At 37.5% G+C, this 20,520-nt stretch overlaps 2 protein-coding genes across 4 annotated transcripts; both read right to left on the reverse strand.

Moving 5' to 3' along the window:
* Positions 1-728: 728 nt before the first annotated feature.
* LOC112275263 (uncharacterized) lies at positions 729-5,811 on the reverse strand. Of its 3 annotated transcripts, none has more exons than XM_024505496.3 (12): positions 5,521-5,811; positions 4,959-5,088; positions 4,129-4,472; positions 3,696-3,938; positions 3,394-3,479; positions 3,115-3,276; positions 2,601-2,679; positions 2,257-2,302; positions 1,967-2,049; positions 1,501-1,588; positions 1,266-1,341; positions 729-1,168 (listed from the first exon to the last, which is right to left on the reverse strand). In XM_024505496.3, the coding sequence occupies exons 2-12, from the start codon at positions 5,007-5,009 to the stop codon at positions 1,119-1,121; spliced, it is 1,308 nt and encodes a 435-aa protein (XP_024361264.1). In that variant the 5' UTR covers positions 5,010-5,088; positions 5,521-5,811; the 3' UTR covers positions 729-1,118. The 3 variants fall into 3 exon arrangements, with proteins under 3 accessions (XP_024361264.1, XP_024361263.1, XP_090102433.1); XM_024505495.3 differs by having other exon boundaries at positions 4,129-4,478; XM_090246307.1 differs by having other exon boundaries at positions 4,129-4,838; positions 5,521-5,716.
* Positions 5,812-7,499: 1,688 nt separating this feature from the next.
* Positions 7,500-14,081, reverse strand: LOC141044744 (uncharacterized). The gene is made up of 13 exons (XM_073530119.2): positions 13,502-14,081; positions 13,283-13,356; positions 12,131-12,457; positions 11,698-11,880; positions 11,488-11,509; positions 11,189-11,303; positions 10,533-10,957; positions 10,347-10,372; positions 10,048-10,166; positions 9,746-9,888; positions 9,515-9,562; positions 9,208-9,388; positions 7,500-8,989 (listed from the first exon to the last, which is right to left on the reverse strand). The coding sequence occupies exons 3-13, from the start codon at positions 12,387-12,389 to the stop codon at positions 7,976-7,978; spliced, it is 2,535 nt and encodes an 844-aa protein (XP_073386220.1). The 5' UTR covers positions 12,390-12,457; positions 13,283-13,356; positions 13,502-14,081; the 3' UTR covers positions 7,500-7,975.
* Between the last annotated feature and the right edge of the window lie 6,439 nt (positions 14,082-20,520).

A 20,520-nucleotide genomic window follows, 5' to 3' on the forward strand; every position in this document is an offset into this window, starting at 1 on the left:
CGGAAACGGAAAGCGCAGATATTGAGGTGAACTTGGAAGTTCCTGTTTCTGGTTGATCTTGGTATCATGTTGCAAATGGCAAAACCTGTGACCGGAATGGTACTCAGTTTTTGAAATTTGAAGCATGATGTCAAGTACAACGGAAGTTGGACGGTAGCTTTCTGTTAACAAGTTGAGCTTTGTTTGTTCTTAGCATCTTGTCGGAAATGTTAAAATACTGTTGTCTGAAAGGGTGTGGTTTCTGCAATTTGCAACTTAATGTTGAGTGCTAGAGAGATCTCACCGCATCTAAGAAGTGTTGCTGCCCCCATTGTTCTAACCTAAATCTCAACCCCAAATTGTGAACCTAGTATTTAGCCACAGCAAACTAGTAGCTGTTTCATAGAAATCAAACATATGTTGATCAGTGTTTAGTTATTGGCTGAAGCAAGGCAAGCATTTCAAAATCACGAAGTGTAACGACAACAATGGCGTAAAGCAAAAATATTGCTACGTCTATATGGGGAAGAAATCCCGCACATGAATATGATATTGATAACTAGTTTAATCATCCTCTAAACTAATAACTTACTTTATTACATGTAACTGATCATTAACCAATAAAGAAATTTTCTGTTCACAAGATAAAAATGTGTTCATTGTTATAACAGCTCAGTGGTTGAATATTGCATGATTAATGATTAAGAGGAATTGTTGAAGTATATTTCGTAAAGCGATAAGATGTCGAATATAGTAAATGAGTAATTGCGGTATTACAAAGTACACGATTCAACAGTGAGTAGCATATATTGGTAGAGTTGGGCTGGCTTCAATATGCACACACCAGTTTTTTTGTAAGATAACAATATCATTCCCCTTCTAATTTTGTCCATTCTGTTGCCTCTCTAATTTTTACTTGCCACCTCAATCTAGTCCTTACTTAAATTAGATCAGACCATGTGCCCTTCACCTACTTAATTAGCTACAAAAGGCTTTTTTGCAGACCAATTAAAGCTATGGATGCACATGGTTGAGAAGATTCTACCTTCGGCCTAGACTTTGTTACTGCACCTGGAGAAGTCGTAACGATAACTTAATAACACCAAAAGCCTTTTGATACAATGGCGACCTTAATGTAGTCACAAACGGACCCATTTCAATGGGTCAAGTGCTTCTCCATTCTTTCGAACTGCATACACCGAAAGCGAAGTCAAAACAAGCAGTGATGCTTAGCGTCATCAATTTTAGTGTTCAAATTTGCAAAAACATTTTCATCTGATGCCCACCTTCGAAGTGTAAATGTGGGCCTGTAGCACGTCCAGTAGCACCGACTGCGGCCACTTGCTGTCCCTTCAACACTTGCTGGAAGGAAACCAAGCACGCACTAGATGGGTTTAGTACCAGCGGCAATTTGAAGTTTACAGAAACATCCGCCATACTTGCACTTACACATTTGATCACTCAGATTCAACAAAAACGTCACGAGTTCGTCCAAAATAAGGACAACTATGAAATGTGTACCTGTCCAATGCGGGAATGGATGGCACAGCAGTGTGCATATCTAGTTACAAACCCTCCTTCATGCTGGATGGCCACCAAATATCCATAACTGCAAAGTTACCAGAAATGCGTCAAGTATTTGCCAGTCATTTGAAAGCAACTACGAAGAGGACGGGGTATGTCATTACGCCACTTCGCGCGTATGTGAACCACAAAACAACTTTTAGTATGCCGCTTTCGTGCACTCTAAAACACGTCTTACAAGAGCTTAGTGGAGCTTAATTAACACAGAACAATAGGAGCAATATTCGAAACAACACAAAGAGAAGCATACCATCAGCTCCAACCAATTTCGATTGCATGTCTTTTCTTGCAATCGTAATATACCAGAGCTCACACAAGGATGACTACCCAACGAAAATTCCGAGGATAAATTACATGAATGAAGTCGTCAAGAACGGAACAAGATATTGGCAGGATAACTCACCCACCACTCCAGCCTGCAAATGTTACCGTGCCTCTGTCAGAGGCCAATATTGGAGTTCCTTGATCCGCAGCTACATCAATGCCCTGTACAAATGCCAAAGTACCTTGAGATTAAAGACAGCTTCAGCAAGAGAAAAGATTTCGAATGCGGGATAGCAAGGTGCACCTGCAGGTATGTCAAAACTCAACTTCGGCAATTCTAAGATGAGAGTGGTATTGTAGTATTTCAAATGCAACAGCAAAAATTACCACAGCTGATTCCCTACGCAGCACCAAAAAGGCTGATCTTACCTCATGAAAAGCACCCCACCGCCAACCATAGGTACTGCTCAAAAAACTGCATTGGTTTGTATTATTAACTGTAATTAGTTCCACTTAATGCCTCACAATAACCAACTGCCTCAATATCTTCATACAAGCAGGAGACGATTACAAGTTCTGGGAGCGAATTCTTTGCTTGAACAAAGGTAAGATCCTTTTCATGGTTTGCACCATCACATTATTGGAAAGTAACCATTCAATATTCCAATATAAATTAACAAGCATCAAGACTTAAACAGATCGAGGCAAAATTCAATAAACTAGAGGATAACTGCAGAGCTATTGTTCATGCAGAGAGATGAAAGTTGTCATACCCCTCTGTGACTGGAGAACTGAAGCGCATCCACTTGTCTTGTGCATGTTGAAATCCCTTGTGATTTCTTTTCCATCGGCCTGATTTGTACACAAATAGGACATGCTTCTTTCATCAATGACATGTTACTGCAAAAGAAACGTTAGCATGGTTTATAAGAGGCAGATATACCCTAGGACATGTAAAGAGTAATTCAAACCACGCTCCTAAAAACGGCATTGATTGGCTCCAGGACCTTATGCTGTTGATCTACATCTGACTCGAGCAGCAGAATTAACTCAAGTCCCAGATTGGTAACATATCTGGTTAAACGCTGATAACTAGAAATTCCATCCTGTCCAATAAGTCAATATGTAATTCCTTATGAATGCAGTTGTCTAAAAAAACAATTTCCATGGTAGAGATTCCACAAAAGGTATGAGATCTAAAGCTACAGAGATTGCGTGAAATTAAATTGAACAATTAAGGCTAGGCTTTGACGCTGCTCAGTGAACGATATGAAAAAGATGACAAACCTTGAAGTTTTAAGTTGCCACTTGTAAGCTGATGCTTGAGAGTCTGTTCTGGGCCTCCAATCCCCAGCCTTTGTGAAAAACCTGCACATGGCCTTGAAAAGAGTAGTCGATTGGTGCGTCGCCGGCCCGACCGATTTTCTGGAAATTCCCTGGAAGACGGACCTGGAACAAACAGGAAACATGTATAACTTAAGTTAATAAGAGACTATCTTACTTACATAGCAAGAAATCGAAACCAGGAAAAATCAAAAATTCAGCAGCAGGACCGTAACTAAGTACCTGCCGCTGAAACTGCAAGAACGTCACCCTCGAAAATATTATCGTCCCGTAAGTTGTTCAACCGCTGCAGCTCCTCTGAGCTAAGACTGCACAAAACTTGAAAAGTAAATAGAGAAAGAAAATGATACATTTTAAACACCATAACTACTAGTTAAGTGCAAATAAAGTCCAGAAATCAATGTCTGCTCTTGTACCCAAGATGAAGGATCGTACGACCACTTCCATACATAACGAAGTGAACATTGTAAAAGATTCCAAAGTCCAGTAGTTCCGCACAAGAACCATCAAGTACAGCTCCTTACCCATGTTCAAAAGCAATGTCAGCCAAAGTGTCCCCATATTTAACACGAACGGTTTTTAGTCTAGGGATAATATGTGTTTTCTGCAGCCTCTGTGATCGAGGGCGTGCACTTAACACAGGCTTGAAAGACTTGAGGGGTTGTGTGATCTCTGCAACATCATCAAGTAATGCATTCCTTTCTTGCACACTGGCCTTTCGACCAAGGACTGCTTGCTCCGCACTACGCCGATCTATCTTCAAAATACTGCAAGAAGTCCAGGAACTTAACCGATAAGACCCAGGTACTTTCACATACCATTTCCATAACTACCATAACACAACGGCAGTAATATTTAAGCTATGATTGCAATAGAATAACTTCGAGGCGAGTAATAACAGGTCATCGCCACCAAACAAGCCCTGTTCTGCAAACATCTGACTGCTGTGTCACCAACCTGCCAGAGTAAATGATATCGTCTTTCATGTTGTTAAATTTCTTCAATGCATTCACTGTGGTCCCATACTTCTCTGCTAGCCAGGCAAGCGAGTCTCCGTCATCCACTCTGTGCTCCCATTTTGTATTTAAAAACAGCTGCGATAATAGATCAAAAGTTTTACCGAGATTAAACATCTCAGGTCTCATTGATATCGATGCAAATGCACTCCTTGTTGACTGTTCTCTGTGCAAAAAGCTTTTTTTGGCTGTTGCAGCAGATGGCCACCAGCTTGACGGGGAAGTATTGCAGCTGCTGTCCCGGTGTATTGGTATTCCACTGTCCAGCAATAGACTGTCTGGGTCCTGAAACTGAGGTTTGCGATCAGAAGGGTCCTTTCTGGTAGGACTCCTTACAGACTTACAAATACACAAAACCAATGGTCATTTAATTCATTAAGACACACCAATATGAATTAAGCTGCTTTGCCTTAAATAAGCGTTACAACGCTTTCCGGAGTCGTACAGCCAAACTCCATATTATACAACACGCTCGATATACGATCCCACATCGATGGCAAAGCTCAAACTCTACATCCAACATGCTAACCCTAATTTCCTAATCTGTGAGGAGGACAATGCGCAAATCCATGATCGCTTTCATGAGCCCCATTGAGCATAATCAAACACCCCACCTTGATTACTGGCAACACAGTTTGACAATCTCGAAGCCTGTGAAAGGGCAAACAATGTTCAATTTCGGTGTCTCACATCATATCACCCTTTCTCGTATGGCTCTACTGTCAATGCTTAGCTCGCGTGCAGACATTTCGAGGTATAAGATATGGATACCTGATCACTATCAACTCTTGTGAGCCTTAGAGTCGGCCACTTGAACACCATCTTCAAGCATAATTCCCAGAAATTGCTACACTTTCCCGTAGTTCAATGCAATATTCCCAGCGTACGCATCGAACGCTTCCTGTACACAGAAAATTACAGAGTATCACACTAGGTCAAAAAAACGCTCTAGACTCTTAACTAACATGATCGCTCGCAATAAATTCCTTCATCGACCATTCGACCTACAAATTCATCTTCAAGTGAAACAAGAAGTTTTGTGAGGAGCATTGAAACAGCCATTTACCTCACATCTTATTATCCTTAGCTAACGAATCAGAAGAAATAAAGACAGTCCGGGACAAAAAGACCAGGGACCGAGATTACAAACATCAAGTCCATTTTTATTAGACACACTCATACGAGTGCTGTACGCTAGTCACCACTTGAACATTGATAGCTCTCATACAGTAACCGAACAGCTCATGCACGCAACTACAGCAGTTTGACGATTCCTGCCAATCTCAACCAAATCAGAACAGATGCAGCCTTGTCTAATGCGGGACAGATTTACCTTCTTCCTCGAAGACCACAATCACACCACGGACTCTGATTTCTCAATTTAGGAAGCGATCCAGACGAGCTTCGGTCCCCTGAGCACTCGAATTTCGACCAAATTGAACCTAAAGCAACTCAAAAGAAGCCCCTGTGAATCTGACATTGCGAAAGGAAAAATCCCACGGGGAACCAGTTCAACGATGGTTTCACGCTCTGCTCCAGCCCACGCCCAGAGCCTCCCACTCGGACAGAAATAGGGTTTCCAGAAACACGAATTACGGGCTTAAGCATCGTGATTAGAAGGCTTGAATTGGCCGATGGGGGACGAAGGCCGTAATGGGAGCCTTGTTCCTGATCCGGTGGGATGAGCGGCACGTGTGAATGCGTCACTTGGGAATGAGATTGCGACCCTCGTGCTATTGGTCCTAACTGGATCCACGTCAGCACCACTTGTCACGGTCTCCGCTGCTTGCTTTGCATTCTGTTTCCGTGTGAGACCGACCCCTTTTCAAAGCGCACGCGGTCGGAGATAGGCGCCCCTTTGTCTCTCTCGTCATTGTGTTCCTATGCCCGTCCTTTCAGTGAACCTGAAAGGTTGTGGGCATGGAGAAATTGGGGCTTTCGTGGCTACAAAATCTTCTGCTTAGAAATATGTATTTGTTAACATAATTTTTTAAAATCACATGTATCTTGAGAATACCTATTCATATAAAAAAATTACCAACCAACGTTTGGTTGGAGTGTCAAAAAATCCCATTGGTTGGAGAAGTAGGGTGGTTAAACCCAGTTACTGCCAAGTTACTGGGATTAGAAGATGAGATGAGCCGGGTTGGCGACGGCGGCACAGATGTACATGACCTGCACCTGGCTGATGTGGTGCTGTTTTTTTTTTTTTTTTTTTTTTTTTAAATTGCATTAAGTGGCACTAATTGGCATATTGTGTGTGTGTGTATGTGTGTGTGTTTTTTTTTGTATTTTATTTATTGGCTGCCAAAAACGTACACAAAGTTGGCATAGCCAATGGATTAACAATATGGTTTTAAAAAATTAAATTATTACGACAATTATATGCAACTCTGCAAATAATATCACTATTATTTTTTAAAAAAAAATTATACATGTCATTTTTTTTTTTTTTCACATTCTTTCTTTCTTGGTGTCTTCCAATTAAACCAATGTAACAAAATCTACAAGTAGAAATATGTATTTATTAATTTTAGATGATTATGGCATTAATTTTTAATATGTATTTTTATGTTTAATGCTATAAACATCTAAAATTAAAATAAAAAGCATACACAATTGTAGTAGTGTCTTAATTTGTATTGCCTTGTACACACTTCCAATTCAACCTCTATTTTTTTATGAAATTGGATACTAATACCTTTTTAATGAGAGTGTTTAATTTTACACATCACCTTCCATGTTTCTTGTGAAAAAAAAAAATATATTTTTTTTTATGAAATTGGATACTAATACCTTTTTTAATGAGAGTGTTTAATTTTACACATCACCTTCCATGTTTCTTGTGAAAATATATATATATATATATATATATATATATTATTTTAGTTTTCTGTCACAAAATTCATGCCAAAAGACATTTTTATCACAATAATCCTTACAAATTTATTTTAAATTTTTTACAGTTAATAGACCCACAAAGATTAGTTTCAAAATATCACAGAACTGCAATTATAAAAACCAATTACTACTACAAATAGTATTATTGCTCTTTCTTTTTTCTTTTTACGTAATTAAAAAGTGTCAATTGTAGTCAGACACTACATTCTGCACATGGTAACATAACCATCCTATACATACACATATATATGGTCGCTGTGTTTTTTTATTCAGATTTAAGCTTACACTAGTATTAACACAAGTATTAACAATTGACACTTTTAACAGTCAAATGGGTAACAATCGACCGGAGACAGCTGCAGAAATAAGTAATTTAGAGCAGTCAAAATCAACATGTGGAGGCCAGAATCGTTATCGTAATCAGGTCATCGAGATCAGATCAATAATTCGAAGTCAGGATCTACTATAAACTCTTAATATCAGAAAGAGAAACGCTAGTAACATCGCCGGATCAGCGCAGTCCGCCAGAATCAGCACTGAACGCTTGCATGTCTCGTAATTTAGGACCGCTCGATCGAGACTGCCGCAGCTCATCCACACCAGTTTGATGTATACTAATCTAGGTCAGGATCTGGACCCAATTCGATCGGGTCATCAGATCACAGCCGAACCGTAAAACCTGAGACACCACCATCGAGATCAAACTGTAGCTCGAAGAAACATCTGGCCAAAATGTACAGTGAGTAGCAATCAAAACTGTAGTCTATTTCATTGTCCGCAAACTTGTTGCGCATATCACATTCAAAGGATCTAATACTTTTCGGTTGCTTTAGTTGATCCGGAAACCGATGAGCTCTTTGACTGACGTGGCTATTTACTTGGAGGATTTATCCGCTCGGAGGTGGACCGTTGAGATCGACGCATAATCCCCCACCTCCAGCAGGGAGATGAGGGAAGAGATCAAGCTCGACTCTCCCTCCAGTCGCATTCAATCTTCGTGCCACAGGGCGTATTACTGCAGGAGAGAGTGATGTGGGTGCAACACCAACAAGACCACCCTGTGAACGGGATGCAAACGGTAATTGTGACAACGATAGCCATGTCGGCCACTGACCAAACGCACCAGCGGCCAGCTGAGGGAAGCTAGGTTCAACTTGGACGATCGGCGTTTCGCTGGGTAGATCACATGCATCCAAAGCAACCACTGGAGAACCTAAAACCATGCGCACATGGTCAGGTGATTGGTGACCTGCTACAGCAACACCATGGTCGAAATCGCACGTCACTGTGACAGTCGATGGACTCAGATTGTTCGACCATATGCTCGAATCGTTAGTCGTTGGAGAGGCATACCCACTGATCTCTGTCAGAGAAAGCTGATCACCTGAGTCACTGAGAGCTCCGTCCGCTGCCGGAGCTGAATCAGCCAGGTCTACAACCATAAGCTCAGTGTTAGCAAGCACCGTTTCTATGGAGGTTTCCTCCGATTGCGGATGACGTAATGGCGCTCTCCGACTTCTTGTTTTGTACGCTCTCACCGGCAGAGCAGTATTGCAAGCTGCTGGTATTGCAAAATCTGGAACAGTTGGTACAACAGGAGACCTTGTCGCAGATTTCTGGGCCCTCGTTAACATCTTCTTTGTTTGTGGATTGGGATTGGCTGATGCTGCAACGGAAGCTCCTTCTGGGACTGCTATATCGTGAAGACTAGGAACTCTTAAAACTGAGGATGAAGTAGTTATCTTGCACCTGGATGCATTCTTCCTCGGTTGCCGCTTGCGCAGTGCAGAAACGCTGGATTCAACAACCGAAACATCCCGCTGAGCAGGAAGTGCGGCATTCAAATTCTTGCTCCTCGATGTCCTCTTCCTCCTCTGTTGCATGATTTCATCATCTGATTCCTGCGAGATGAATTAATACTCATTTCAGAAGCTAGTTGGCGTTCAGTGCAGGATAAACAACTATCTCGTTTTACGGTTGTCACACCCAAGTCTGGTCACACCTAGGCAGGTATTCATGGTCGTCAATCAGACACATCCTATTCACATCAAGTGGATCTTCTACCCTCAGACGTACTGTTGGTCACAGTAAGTGCACACTCAGAACAGAAGGAACCTACCTGTTCAGGAACTGATGCTGCATCACGAGTTCCTCTTCCAATTTGGAAGAGATTCTTACGTGGCTTTCGTGGCCTCTTCACCTTCCCCGGGGCAGGTCTTACTGTCCTGAGATGATGGATATCCATTATCCTAGCCGCCAAATTAAAATTCTTGCGGCGTTTTGCCTCTCTCATAACAGCCCTGACGGAAAGAGGCAAATCAAACAAGGCAGATTATCAAACAAATTGACAGTCCTGCTCGGCGAAACTGGATTGTGGAAGCACTGAATTTTCCAAACACACATTCGAGAGTCTCAGATGCTCTTACCTTACTGCGTCATCCTCCGACCTAAAGTAGCCGATGTGCTCTTGTGACCTGATGATAACAGGTCTCATGTTAAAAACAGAATTTAGAAAGTATACCTTGATTCATTTGCAGTTTCCACCCCACAATATGTAAAACTGAATGGTTGGCACTGTTTATTCTGATTACTAGCTTAAAATGAACATGGCTCGAAAACTTTTGATAAAAGATGAAGATAGATTGCGGTTGACTTACTCCTTATCTTTCCTGGGCCTGTAGAAAGCCTCATACATTTTAGCATTAATCTTGGCAACTCCTGGATACCTCACCTCCTCTCCTGTGCCTCGGGCTTCTCGTCTGAGGTAGGCTACCATCTGACCTTGGGTCAAGCGATGGAGCTGCAGCAACTCCCAACAAAACCAAGGTGATTTAACTGGAAGGTATCTTAAGTGTTATTACCTCAGCCAATACAAGAAATGAGCTATCAAACCAAGAAATGAAAAAGAATTCAAAACTGTCGATATAAATGGCACACTGAGATAGTCCAAGATTCGCACGAAACAAATCTCTTCTTGGTAGTCTTCTGGACGAAAGTTGACTTCCGTTTCGGCTCCGAAGAGAAACAAGGCTGCTTTGTCGTAAGCCCTTGCTCCCTGTTCCATCGTCAGGGATGCACCTGCACATCCGATATAATTCCTTCCAACCTTAACATATGTCATGGAATGTCATTCCAGGTGTTTCATTGACAACCATGCAGTCGCTTAGGGAAACAGTCGAAGTGGTAAAGAAGAGCTTAAATGTTATCACATTTACAGCAGGTCTTACAAACACAGCATCACACTTTGTTATCACGTACCAAGATAAATTTGGCCACCAGCATACCTGTTACAAAAGACCCCACTCATTTTTTTAGTCTCATCCAAATCTGATAGTAGACAGTCCAGCTGTAATGTCGAATTTATTCTCACACAACAACTGACGAGTTAAAATGAGTATTAAATCAAGTTGAGATATGTTTTACATGCACTCGAACTCTACTGACCATATGTGAGCCTCCCAACGATTGGTCCTCGTATAGTGGTTCACGCCTCGATATGGTGACGTCTTGCTTTTAGGGCCGTGCCGTCCTTGTCCTCTCTTCCTCTTCGTAGCAGCAATTGTCTTCTCACTATCCAGGACCGGGGGACTCTCTTGACCCGCCGATCGGAAGAATTCTTTTCTAGCACTAGGAAAGTAGCGTTCCGGAAGACTTCCACCCCATTGCTTTGTGCACGACGTGCACAAGAAGCAAGGATGACACCTTTCAAGCAAATGGTCTCCATTCGAAGCCACCGAGACCCCTTCATAAGTCTCGTCCAATCTGGGTGCCACAACGTCATCGAGAACCTCAACATATGAGAGCGGTGTTTCTTGCAGTTTTCTCATTTGCTCCTGCCACAGTGACTCTTTGTCGCTTATGTCTTCATACTGATAGTGATGCGAAAAGGGCGAAGTTAGTATCTTCAGAAGAATACTAGACATCCCCAAAACAAATAGAAAGGAATCCGAGAAGAGGAACTCGAACGAACTTTGAAGGGTCTACGACTTCAGACGTATTAGTTTAGACTGTTCAGTTTAAACGCAAAACTTAGAACACACTCGCCTGTCGAAGTCCTGAGCATCAATATTTCAATGCTTTTCGTTAAAAACCCAACGTACCTTCTCTGTGCACAGCAGGATATCGAAAGGGAAGACTCGGGATTTCCCGAGAATGAAGTCTGATTTGTTTCCTGAGACCACTTTGCTTCCCATCTCTGGATCAACATCGATGGGTCTGCATTACAAAGTTTTCAACATTAATCATCCAGGAACAGCTTCTTTCCTTGTTAACATATTTTCAACGGCATTCTGTACCTATGTTTTTTTGTTAAAAACATCAACAAGTATTCTCTATATACGCTGAACGCAAAAACTCCATGAAACAACCTATGAATAAAGTTCTGGTCCAGAGCAGGAACCTGCAGATAACTTTCGTGTCACCTGCAAAACGATGTGATGGAATTCAAACGCCATCAGAACATATGTAAAAGCGTGATTAAACGAGGTTAGCATTGCACCTTTAACAGAGTTCAGTAGAATTTCAAACATTATGTAATGGTAAGTTCCGCTTGCAGTTGTGAGTTTTCACGTGTATATGAATCTGGTTAACATGATTCCTCCAAATTTACCTGGATGTTTTGGATTCTCTGGAAAATCGTCACGAATGATGCATTCCACCGTAACATAAATTGGATCGCCAGTGTTCAGCTCTGACAGTCCCTTCAAAATCTTCAGTCGAAGTGGACGCTGTTTCTCACCGGACAGCGCCGAATCATTCTCTGCCCACGTGATGTTGTGATGAACTACGAACGCTGTACACGTGCAATTGTACGACATTATTAGCAAGTCTATGGTAAAGTACGTCTGTGACTCCTTTAGTAAGCCTCGGAACACTGGAAAAGGAGAACTAATGCTTAAAATGTCGATAAATCTTGGAATAGCGCTAGGTAGATGCCTGGATACGTGATTACAAGGATTACAATTCGTTTCCTGCATTGTAGTGTTTGATTACGTTGTGGCAGAAGTGCGACAGGAGTAATTCAGTGTAGCAGTCGACCCTACCATCGCTTTTGATACTCAGTGGTTCTTTCTTGTGTTCACCACTTGTGATAATGAGGTCTGTTGCATGATCAGTAAACGTGTGTCCGACGAAAAACTCCCAGCAGCTCCTCTCGATTCCTGTGCTCTTTCTCTTCGGATATTTCGGGATTACGTCATCTTTGCTGATGTGATTCTGCGCTGAGGGCGGAGCACCTGTTACCGAAGGCAGGTACCCCAACTCTGCAGTGCACCGCTTCCGCGATTTCAAACGATGCTCCATGATGATTACTACAGAGCGTGGGATGTATTCCAGTCCACAGAGCCGAATAATGCTTCCTTCTGAAGTTGCTGCAATTTTGCCGACAATTAAGTAACCAATTAGCAGCAAGTTTTTGTAGATCTTCAGAGAATTCTGTTGTTGGGGCAGGTGGAGTTTGGAAACAACGAATCTAAAGCTCATGGATTCAAGGAGTCCAAAAGAAATCAGCAGGAAACACTTTTTCTTCAGCACTTGATGGTTAAGTTTGATCCCGACGTTGTATAGTACCACTATGTTCAAGACAATCTAAGCTTCTACTTTTGAGCAAACGCGGGAACTTTTCTTCGTGTTCCAGTTCAGAGTGTTATCTTCTGAACTTACAAAGACAATGCACAACTGTTGAGCTGTAAAACAACTGAAAATATAAAAATGTCCAAGCGAAGCTTCAAAGGTGACTCCTTGTGTACGCTATTAACAGCATTCGCTGTCAAGACTGCGAGGCTGCACTTATCTTCACAGAATGCAATCACCTATCCTTCATCACGTCTCGAGTAACGCAACCGAGATTACTTCTTTAGTATCTCGCCAAAGTGGATTAGTAAATGAATCTCCGGATGTCAGCATCAGGATGTCCACAGTTGAAGTACGGTAAGAGAAACCTTTGTCAACATCCACTTTGTTAATCGTATAACCAGTGAAATGGATATTTCTAATTACTTGCACTAATTTCATGCTTAGACCGATGGACTCCGTGATCGAGTTGGGGATTGACATACGCAGTAGCATCCCGTGCCAGTCAAGTCGATATCTCTGCATCAAGCACAAAACACAAACAGATTCTGCAGTATTCTCATCGTTGACTAACTGTTAACAAAGATGCCTACACATGTGGACCAAGTATGCATAAGCAGTACCTATTTTCCACCGCAATGTGCGATCCACCCCACAGCTGAAAGACCGCGGCTGACGTGGTACATTGCGAAGTTGCCTGAGGGAAACGATAAATTTGTGTGAGGGACCGCATTCACAGCAACCATCTTCTCTTAAATTCAACAGCACAAATATGCATGCTGGAGTAATCAGAACACAACTAGGTCTGCAAACGAAACAGTGAGGATCTTCCAATGACTAACCCAAATTGAACCTCGGGATCGCTCCACAGGACCAACTGATCGCACCCACTGTCGCTACTGATCGCACTCAACCCCTTGTTCTACTTAAGCAAACTCTCTAGCTGGGAAGTCTCGGACAGTGAGACGCGAAAAGGGTCTACCGAGGCGCGCGCTGACGCATCCGTCCTGCAGATCACATATCTAGAGCTGCACGTCACCGTGTCTACATGACCCAGGAACGTCGAGATCGCCACCGCGTCGCATCCCAAGTGTCGCAAAAGCCTGAGCACACACAAAGCTAGCGCAACGATGCCGGCGTGAAGCACAGGACTTTGTAGACGGACAACGCGAGATCTGAGGAAACCCACAGAATCACTCACTCGAAGTGCAGGAGAAAGGGGAGCAAAGGATTATGCAGTCAATGAGCCTAAACGCAGGCGGCTTGGCTTAGGTGGAGCAGAGGCGACGAACAGTGCCAAGGATTGGACATGCATGCAGCGCATTCAAACGGACGAGACGTTTTCGGTGAGAGTGAAGGCGCCTCTTGGTTCTGGGTCCCAGCACGGCACGTAAATATTTTATGAGAAGCGACGGAATGGATATTTGGCCAGTGCGCAGATCGTCGTTGCAGCTCCATGGCCAGCAGCAGCAGCGCACGAAACCCTTCCCCACCCCTCAAAACCCCAACCTCAGCCTGCCGCTGCCCCTTCATAGGATGAATGATAATGAGGAAAGTGATGAATGATATCGACGGCATGGATGGATGGTGATGCTGAAATGGATGAATGAGCACCACGCCGTTTTCATCACCAGTAAAAACACCAAAATAACCGGGATTTTCAGGGTAAATTTCACAGTGGGTATTTTACCATTTGGTAAATGTGTGATTAGCTATCGCAAGCATGTTTCAGCTGAAAGCAACCAGTAGTAAATGTGAAGTGTAGAAAGCACATTGCATTCGGATCTAATGATGTTGAAATTAAACTCTTGTACTCTACTTCTATAGCATATTTCGAATTCCATAAAAAAATTCCTAGTGTTGATATGTGATTTAAAATGACACGAGGTGATCATAGTTACAATTATGGTTTTTAATGCATATTTATCAATTTATAAAACTTTGGCTGTTTGTTTTTGTTTTGTTTTGTTTTGTTTTTATTTTTTATTTTTTTTCACTTGTTAGGTAGGTAATAGGATTTTCAAATCTTTTTACAAAATTAATTGTGATAGATGTAACTGGGATTGTGTGAATGTGTCTTAGTGAGATTCAATATTATAGTCATTTAGAGCCTATAATGTAGATATTCTTAGTATTTATATCATGTCATATTAATGTCTAATTTCTTAGTCATTCTAAATCTTTTATATGGGTATTTAAAAGATCTTTATAATATCATGTATTACAAGTATCTCCTATCTCACTTGATTTAAAGTGTCATAAAATTATATTTTTAGGACTTTTTGTAGATTCAAGTATAAGTAACATTCTATCAATCATTATAAACACTCTAAATATGAATTTCCAAGATTTTATAATTTTGAAATTACATATTTTAAAAAAATATATTAGATTATTATAAAAAAAAGCTACTATTTCATCATTAAAAATAAAATAGAAAAACGCTCAATTTATGATAAACCAATACAATAATTAAGAAATATGCAGGTTCAGGTGCCAGCTAAGGTCCTCATTAAACAAAATATAAATTTGAAATCATTATTTATAAATAAATAATTTTCATATTTTATAAAAAAATATCTAAACAATTTATTAATGTATATAATCAAACACTTTAATTAACAAAATCTATACTAGGTTATTATTATTAATAATAAATACAACTTTAAATTTACCAATTAACATATATATATATATATATACCTTATTTTTTATTAATTTTTAATTTTGTATTGTGTATAATAAAATTGGTATTTTTAGATCTCTTGGTCAAATTTATTTTATAATAGATTACACTCAAACACTATAATATAATTTACTTTACAGAACATGTATTTAGTGCTTTACAATTTTTTATATGTTTTAAGAAAGTATTATTATTGAAAACAATAATGTTTTTAATCTTCTTTTTGGAATCATTTGTTCTTGAATAATTTCTAGTGATTTTGTTTCTACGACTCCTATTCTTTTTTTGTTATTTTTATTTTTAAGAAACATCATACAATTGTGTGAATCTAATCAAATTCCACAGATTAAAGTTGTTATGATTGTTCAAAATGTACTTCTATCACTTGGAACACAATTCATTATTATCAATTTTACCACTACTTCTTGAAAACACAGCATTTTTGTTTGAAATATATATAATACAAAAAACATACAAAAAAAATGTAACACTTGTCATCAATTTTATTTATTATAACTCAAATGGAAAACCTATATTACAATAAACTTCATATTTTGTTTGTGTTTACTTCAAATTATATATTACATATATTTTTTTGATATATAAATTTAGAGGCTTTGTATGCAAAAACAATACATCTATACATACATACATATATACTCTAATTATCAAGAAATTATTTAAAAAATCTTTATTTATGTATGTTGAGTATATATGTAATTTATTCATTGAATAATTTAAATTCAGTTACAGACCTGTATGACTTTTTGTTTCTTGATTAATCATGTTACATATTGGATATATATATATATATATATATGTATATGAATTTTTTTATGCAGTAATTCATTTTCAAGTGAAGGAATTCAAGAAGACAATAATGTATTACGTTTAAATGCTATATATATATATATATATATATATATAATTCATATCAATGAGACTTTTAACAGTTTCATCATTGAAAACTCATAATTCATTTTCTTCCAATATTATTATAAACTAATAGTTTTTAAAGTAAGTTACTATGTGAATTTTCATATTCTATTATGAGCAATGATATTGTTTAACTACCATACCTCAAAACCTTCGAATTTCCCAATTTTAATTTAAATATTTGATAAATATTTTAAAAGGAAATTCTTACCCATGAGCTGTTTTCTCATTTTGGAAATCAGAAAATGTTATTGGAACCCTCCAACACTGCACAGAATTGCCACACATCCATCCAAATTGAAATGAAGCAACACAAAGTATTCTTCCCTCATCCATCCATCATTCATCCGCCTCATATCCAAATCAGCGGCCATCAAACATGAAGCCTAGGAACGGGAATGAAGAATATTATGAGTGAGCATCCAGCACACATGATGAAGAGCCTCCAGAAGCTTCCGCATACTGCTGAAGTCAAAGTCAAAGTCCGCTTCCTGTGCAGTAGTTTTCAGGCTTAATTTTGCCAATGGCATCTCGAACATTCCATTCAGCAGTATGCGTACCTTGTCTAATGAAACTGTACATATTCTAGTACGTACGCGTATCTGAGTACTCTCTATGTATTACATGTATGTCCCAGCAGTCGGGTCCACACACAAGTTCCTCTTTCTGTACACTCCACGATTTCGAAGATTCTGCACGGAATTGTCCTCCTCTCCCTTGGAATTGACTCCTCTGACCCCAATTCAGGGATTTCCAGCACAAGTTTTGGCTGTAATTTGAGTTTTGGTGGAAGGTAGAGTCTATGGAGGATTCTTTTTTTAGATTTGTAGGGTTTGATAAATATCTACAAGTTGGGCTGTTAACCAAACAATGGAATTCATGGTATTGTGAAGCCTCTGTTGTGGATAAGTTGGAAAAATAGGTTTCTCTCCGAGCAGACTTTTTTGAACTTGAATATAAATTAGGTTGTTCAGAAATTAAAGTCACAGAGTGTGGGTAAATTAGGGCCTAATTTCACATATTTAATGATTTCTAACAGTTATTTTTTTAAACCCATTCAAAAGTTAATGGCATACTTCAATATTAAATAATATAAAATATTGCATGTATATATATATATATATATATATATGGATAATTTCAATTTTTTTTATAATATAATAACTGAAAATTTAGTATTTTAATGTTGTTTGGCTAAAGTATTAAAAAAGTACTGATGACAATCAATAATTGCATAAGTGCCATGAACTGATGTTTAAATGGAATAAAACATTTTCCAAACCATGCATTTATTTTTTTCTAAATCATATAATTAATTCACATTAATTCACATTAATTCACTATAAAACATATTTGGTTTTGGAAGATAGCAATTTGGTTTTGGAAGATAGCAACTTTAGCAAAAGATAGAAGTTCGATCTAACAAAGAGAAAGGTTTTGGGTTTAGGGTTACAAGAGTGTCCTAGAGGTTTTTGATCCTAAATATCTCTCAATGTATCACTGTTTTTTCCATTTTGAAATTTTGACTACATGAGTATATCTCAGACAGAATTTGGAACAAGAATAATTTTTTAAAGTAGAAAGACGCAAATCTTCTAGTTCTGAAGATATGTATAACTTAGTAAAATAAAAATTTAACTTTGAAAAAACTTTTAATTATCTTTGACAATTTTATTTGATAGAAGTATATTTCTAAATTAAAAAATATCAATTAATGAGCATAATACCATACTAGTACCCCAAGGCATCAACTATTTTTGATATTTTTGTATATTCTTTAAAAACATGTATTGATTACACTCAAAAGACAATTAAGATTTTAAAGTGTTGCCAAAGACATGCATAATTCTGGTAAAAAAGGGCATGCATAATTATTATTTTTTAAAATTTAAATGAAATATCAAAGATATTATAATGTTAATAGATTTTGTCACATCAACACTTCTTTCTTTTAAATTGCCAATTATGCCATTTAACTGATGCATGTGGAAGTATTCTTTCAATACATAACATTAGTTGTTTAAATAAAGAGTTTGAAGTTACAAGATAATCGTAAGTAATATACCAATTTACATGGGTGTGATTTCTTTTAGTGTTAACTTTTTAAATTTTAACACTATTATTGATTCAAGCCCCTTATAAAGTGCTCAACAATTGCAAACTTATTAAACTCACTGTAAGTTGTTTCAAAGTCTAACTATTATTTTTTTTTATTGTTGGTTTTAAATAATAGTTAGACTTTGAAACTACAACTTTTATTGTAAGGCTATGAGTTTTACTGTACCCAAAGTTTTTAGTGGTTATTAATGTTTATCTTCTAAATACCAAAATGATTTTTTTATTTCTCATAAAAATTGAATTTTTTGAAGAAAAAAGTTCATTGTTACAACTTTGAGTAATTCAGAATTTATTTTATCATCATTTTCTTGTACACATTTAAATATATTTTTATGCTTCCACACTTATATGTTTTATATTCGATGTATTTTAAGTTGTTATAATTCTGAAACTTAATTTTTGGGGAAATTTATTTACTTTGAAGTTTTACAAAAAATACTGTTCTTGACAGGACATGTTTATTTATTTATTATTTTATCTTTTTGTAAGGAATGACTTGGAAACTTATTTGTTCCCCGAGATGCTGTTAATGGTAAATTTAGTCTTTACTTTATGAACCTAGACTTGGTCATTTTCAAAGAATGATTTTTTAGGGTTGATTTGAAATTGTTGAACTTGAAAATTAATTTTTATTTAGTAAAACTAAAAATGTTGAAGTTAAAAATGAAAATAAAGGTAGTCATTAATGTATCCAATAGTTTGTGTTTTTATATTACTGGTTTTATGAAAGTGTTAGTGAAGCTGAAATTTTCTCAATATCATTTGTTACATTTATAAATTTAAATACTGGAACCGAATGTGTGGTGACATAAATAAACTGTCACCTGCGATCAGAAAAGGCTTGCAAATTTACAAAAATAGCAATGTATTGTAAACATATAGTTGAGTACAATTTACAACAATCTTTAAAACGTCATTCAGATTGCTTGTGTTCTAAGATTATTACAATAAATTTACCAAGAAGAATAAGTAATGTTAAGCATAATCTGTATATAAATTAGTATCTAATATATGTTTTTTATTCATTCAAATGAATATTTAATAAAATAGTGAATATTACTTATAAAGTAACATAAAAAATAAAATTATGCTTAACATTACTTAATATTGAATTTTATTTTTAAAATTCAATATATTTCATCAAATTATTATATGTATGTATATATATATATATATATATATATAGAAATGATATTCCATAACACCATAATTTTAACATGTATGTATATATATCTCTCTATAGATACATATTTCTAATGCCACAATAGTCTTGCTGTTGCCACAATGACTTACCATCCTTCAACATATTTGTTTTAATTGTTTTAATTCTAATAATATAGTACTTTTAATATTTTTAATGGACCTATCTTATTTTTAGAATATAAAAAATAAAATCCGTTTAGAAATAATTAATAACATGTTTTTTTACTGTTTTTAGTAAAAAATAATTATATATAATTAAATAAAAAATAAATACATTAATATAAATAAATGATTGAAAGCAAAAATGTGCTTTTTTATTTAGCATTGACAAAGGGTGTGGATGGCATATGGTAGTAGCAAAACTGCAGTGGCATCAGCTATATATATATATATATATATACAGAGCTATGTATATCTATAACAGCAAAAGAGTAAATTAACTTTTGACTACTGTTGTTTTCAGTTTTTGTAAAAATTTTACAAATTAAAAAACACAAGTTTGTTTTTGATAAGACCAATCATTTCAATTTTTAACGTTTGATGCCTATTTAATCTAACAAAACATTATCCTCAAACTTTGAATAATTTTCTTTGAACTTAAATATACCAACTCAAAATTCTCAAAAAGAGATACATCAATTTACACTCAATATCAAGCAAGCGATTTATACAAGCAACATTAGAACCACAAAATTTAACGTAGTAGTAAAGTGCTTTCCAAATTACTGTCCTCAACTAGAGAATTTTTAACTTTCTTCGAACAAAGTAACGCATCATCACCATCACCATCACCATCAAAAAGAACCTTTTCTAGCGCGGTAATGGGGGGCACATGTCCACAGCAATGGGAAAGGGGCTCCGTCGGGTTCGGCGTCGGGCGTGTGCTTGTGTGTGAGAGAGAGTGAGCCGACATGATGG

Source organism: Physcomitrium patens, chromosome 22 (genome assembly GCF_059467195.1).
Source record: "Physcomitrium patens ecotype Gransden chromosome 22, ASM5946719v1, whole genome shotgun sequence".
NCBI classification, from domain to species: Eukaryota; Viridiplantae; Streptophyta; class Bryopsida; order Funariales; family Funariaceae; genus Physcomitrium; species Physcomitrium patens.

What these genes read in the sequence shown, in the direction of transcription:
- LOC112275263 (XM_024505495.3), bottom strand. Translation starts at nt 5,009, where the DNA reads ATGGTGTTCAAGTGGCCGACTCTAAGGCTCACAAGAGTTGATAGTGAT. An exon ending in GGTGGGGTGCTTTTCATGAG is followed by an intron (nt 2,050 to 2,256) that starts GTAAGATCAGCC and finishes GCATTTGTACAG; the next exon opens with GGCATTGATGTAGCTGCGGA. An exon ending in CCCACATTTACACTTCGAAG is followed by an intron (nt 1,169 to 1,265) that starts GTGGGCATCAGA and finishes CGGTGTATGCAG; the next exon opens with TTCGAAAGAATGGAGAAGCA.
- LOC141044744 (XM_073530119.2), bottom strand. Translation starts at nt 12,389, where the DNA reads ATGGAGCATCGTTTGAAATCGCGGAAGCGGTGCACTGCAGAGTTGGGG. An exon ending in ACTGAGTATCAAAAGCGATG is followed by an intron (nt 11,881 to 12,130) that starts GTAGGGTCGACT and finishes GCACGTGTACAG; the next exon opens with CGTTCGTAGTTCATCACAAC. An exon ending in AGGCCCAGGAAAGATAAGGA is followed by an intron (nt 9,563 to 9,745) that starts GTAAGTCAACCG and finishes TGTTATCATCAG; the next exon opens with GTCACAAGAGCACATCGGCT.